Here is a 1,956-nt window from a genome sequence, read left to right on the forward strand (position 1 = left end):
TTGTAACAATAAGTTGCATTTATTTGTATGCATTTATTAAATCACTGGTGTCCCTCAGAAAATTTTTTTTCTTGTAAATCAACAAAAGGATAGAGAGATAGAGGATAGAGGGAACTCGTGGAGCCGAGATTAAAAAAGATAGGAATCTATAAGTTACATGAAGCAGGAAAAAATACCTGGTGCATAATCTGAGGAACCATTGATTAGTGAGAGCAGGAGACCAGTTCAAATATTGGGAATTTGAATGGAAGTTGAAGGAAACAATGTACTAGGGCTTATTGGTTAACTGTTTTGTTGTACCAGAGGAGAGAGCAGAATGGAGACTGAGAGAATAGAATGGCTGCAGTGGGTGAGGGAGACTGAACTAGGAAAATTAATCTAGCATAAACAAAATTAATGGGAGATGAGCAATAAATGAACTCCAAGTGTACAGATGTACGGATGGATGGATGGGTATAATTATACTCTATACTTAACCAAAGACAAGCGGTGAGGTACCCTTTAATAGTGTTTCCTGGTTTTACCAAACAAGTGTTTATCATTTCAAAACAGCTGGACAGATTAACCTTAAATAATACTTTGTACAATATAAATTCTCAAACATAATGCATTTCTATGAGTTATGTCATTTGTAATATAAAATGATTTCATTCAAATCCCTTTAAAGGTTTAATGTTTTTTAATTGGAATAATGTGAAAAATGATTGTCAAACTTAATTAAAAAACAGTTTACAATAAAAGATAGACATTTTCTATCTTCACATGTTTAGATTGATATTTTCTGATCAGCACAATTTATACAATTGAGTTAGTTTAGAAATACATTGTCAGAAGTTATTGACAAACTTGTCGAGCCTTACAAACAAATGAATATTTCTCTGCACACACTTTGTCATTCCATTTCTTAACTGGACCCCAGTTGGTGTGAACACAAGGTTCAGTTCCTCCTGCATTGTTTGGCTCTCCTGCATTCCAGAGAGTAAAATCAAGTGGAGACCCATCAGACCAGAAATATGCTCTGTCCTGCTGGGCGTCAGAGAGTCCAATCCAGTTCACTCCTTCGGCAGGATCAAAGTTTGTGATCAGGTCTTTAACAAAGTTCTCTTCTTTCAGACTGTGGATGGAAACCAGGTTGGCACCTTGGGTGTTGCAGTACTTCTCTGCATCAGCCCAGGTCATCAATGTGGCAACGTATTTGTAGCAGTTGTTGTCAAAGCTGTACCAGAATCTGTTGCAGTTGCCACGAAGCAGTGGAGTCCTCTGCCTTTCTGAAGGAGTCTCAGCAGCCAGAGAGAGACCAAACAAAAAGAACAACAACATCATTTTGGAGTCTGATGTCTTGTTTGGCTTTATCTGCTGGGAATGATGTTTAGAAAAGTTCTGGAGGGACAGAGTGATTCTGCTCTTTTTTATACTCTTCAGAAAGTGCATCTATCACATTTCTGTTAATGAGCTACTTTGATTCTTCATTTGATTTCCCATAACATCTATCATTTGTTATCTGTTTTCCAGCAATGGATTTAAATCGTTATCATTATGGCGGTTTGGAGATGTCATTGACTCCATGGTTGCCTCATGGTGTCTGTTAGGTTTAAACACCCAAACACTTATCAAATAACCTGGAGAAGAAGACACCAGATGTTGGAGAATGGAAAGATATGTGATCAGTTACCACCTGCCCCCTGTTCTGAAGCCCACTTGCTGACCTCCTCCTTACAAAATTTTACCCCGCAACCCTGAAGGAATGTGGGGAGTAAGTTGCAACGTGATACACATTCATTCCATTATGCAGTGACCTTGAGTTAGACACACAACTCAAAGTAATTCATTCAGTTCCTGGCACACCATAACTTGTTTTACAACTTTCTGCAAATGGATATTTTCTCCAGAGTATAATAAAGATACATGTTAAACAAGGTTGATACAGGATTAGATAAAATAAAATAGTACCTACAG

At 37.5% G+C, this 1,956-nt stretch overlaps 1 protein-coding gene across 1 annotated transcript; it reads right to left on the reverse strand.

The window, feature by feature from the left end:
* Window positions 1–755: 755 nt before the first annotated feature.
* LOC119785941 (ladderlectin-like) lies at window positions 756–1,353 on the reverse strand. Its single transcript, XM_038288914.1, has one exon. The coding sequence runs from the start codon at window positions 1,321–1,323 to the stop codon at window positions 835–837; it is 489 nt and encodes a 162-aa protein (XP_038144842.1). The 5' UTR covers window positions 1,324–1,353; the 3' UTR covers window positions 756–834.
* Between the last annotated feature and the right edge of the window lie 603 nt (window positions 1,354–1,956).

This window comes from Cyprinodon tularosa, unplaced genomic scaffold (assembly GCF_016077235.1).
Source record: "Cyprinodon tularosa strain WSP-4 unplaced genomic scaffold, ASM1607723v1 ctg26, whole genome shotgun sequence".
Lineage (NCBI taxonomy): Eukaryota > Metazoa > Chordata > Actinopteri > Cyprinodontiformes > Cyprinodontidae > Cyprinodon > Cyprinodon tularosa.

What these genes read in the sequence shown, in the direction of transcription:
- LOC119785941 (XM_038288914.1), bottom strand. Translation starts at nt 1,323, where the DNA reads ATGATGTTGTTGTTCTTTTTGTTTGGTCTCTCTCTGGCTGCTGAGACT.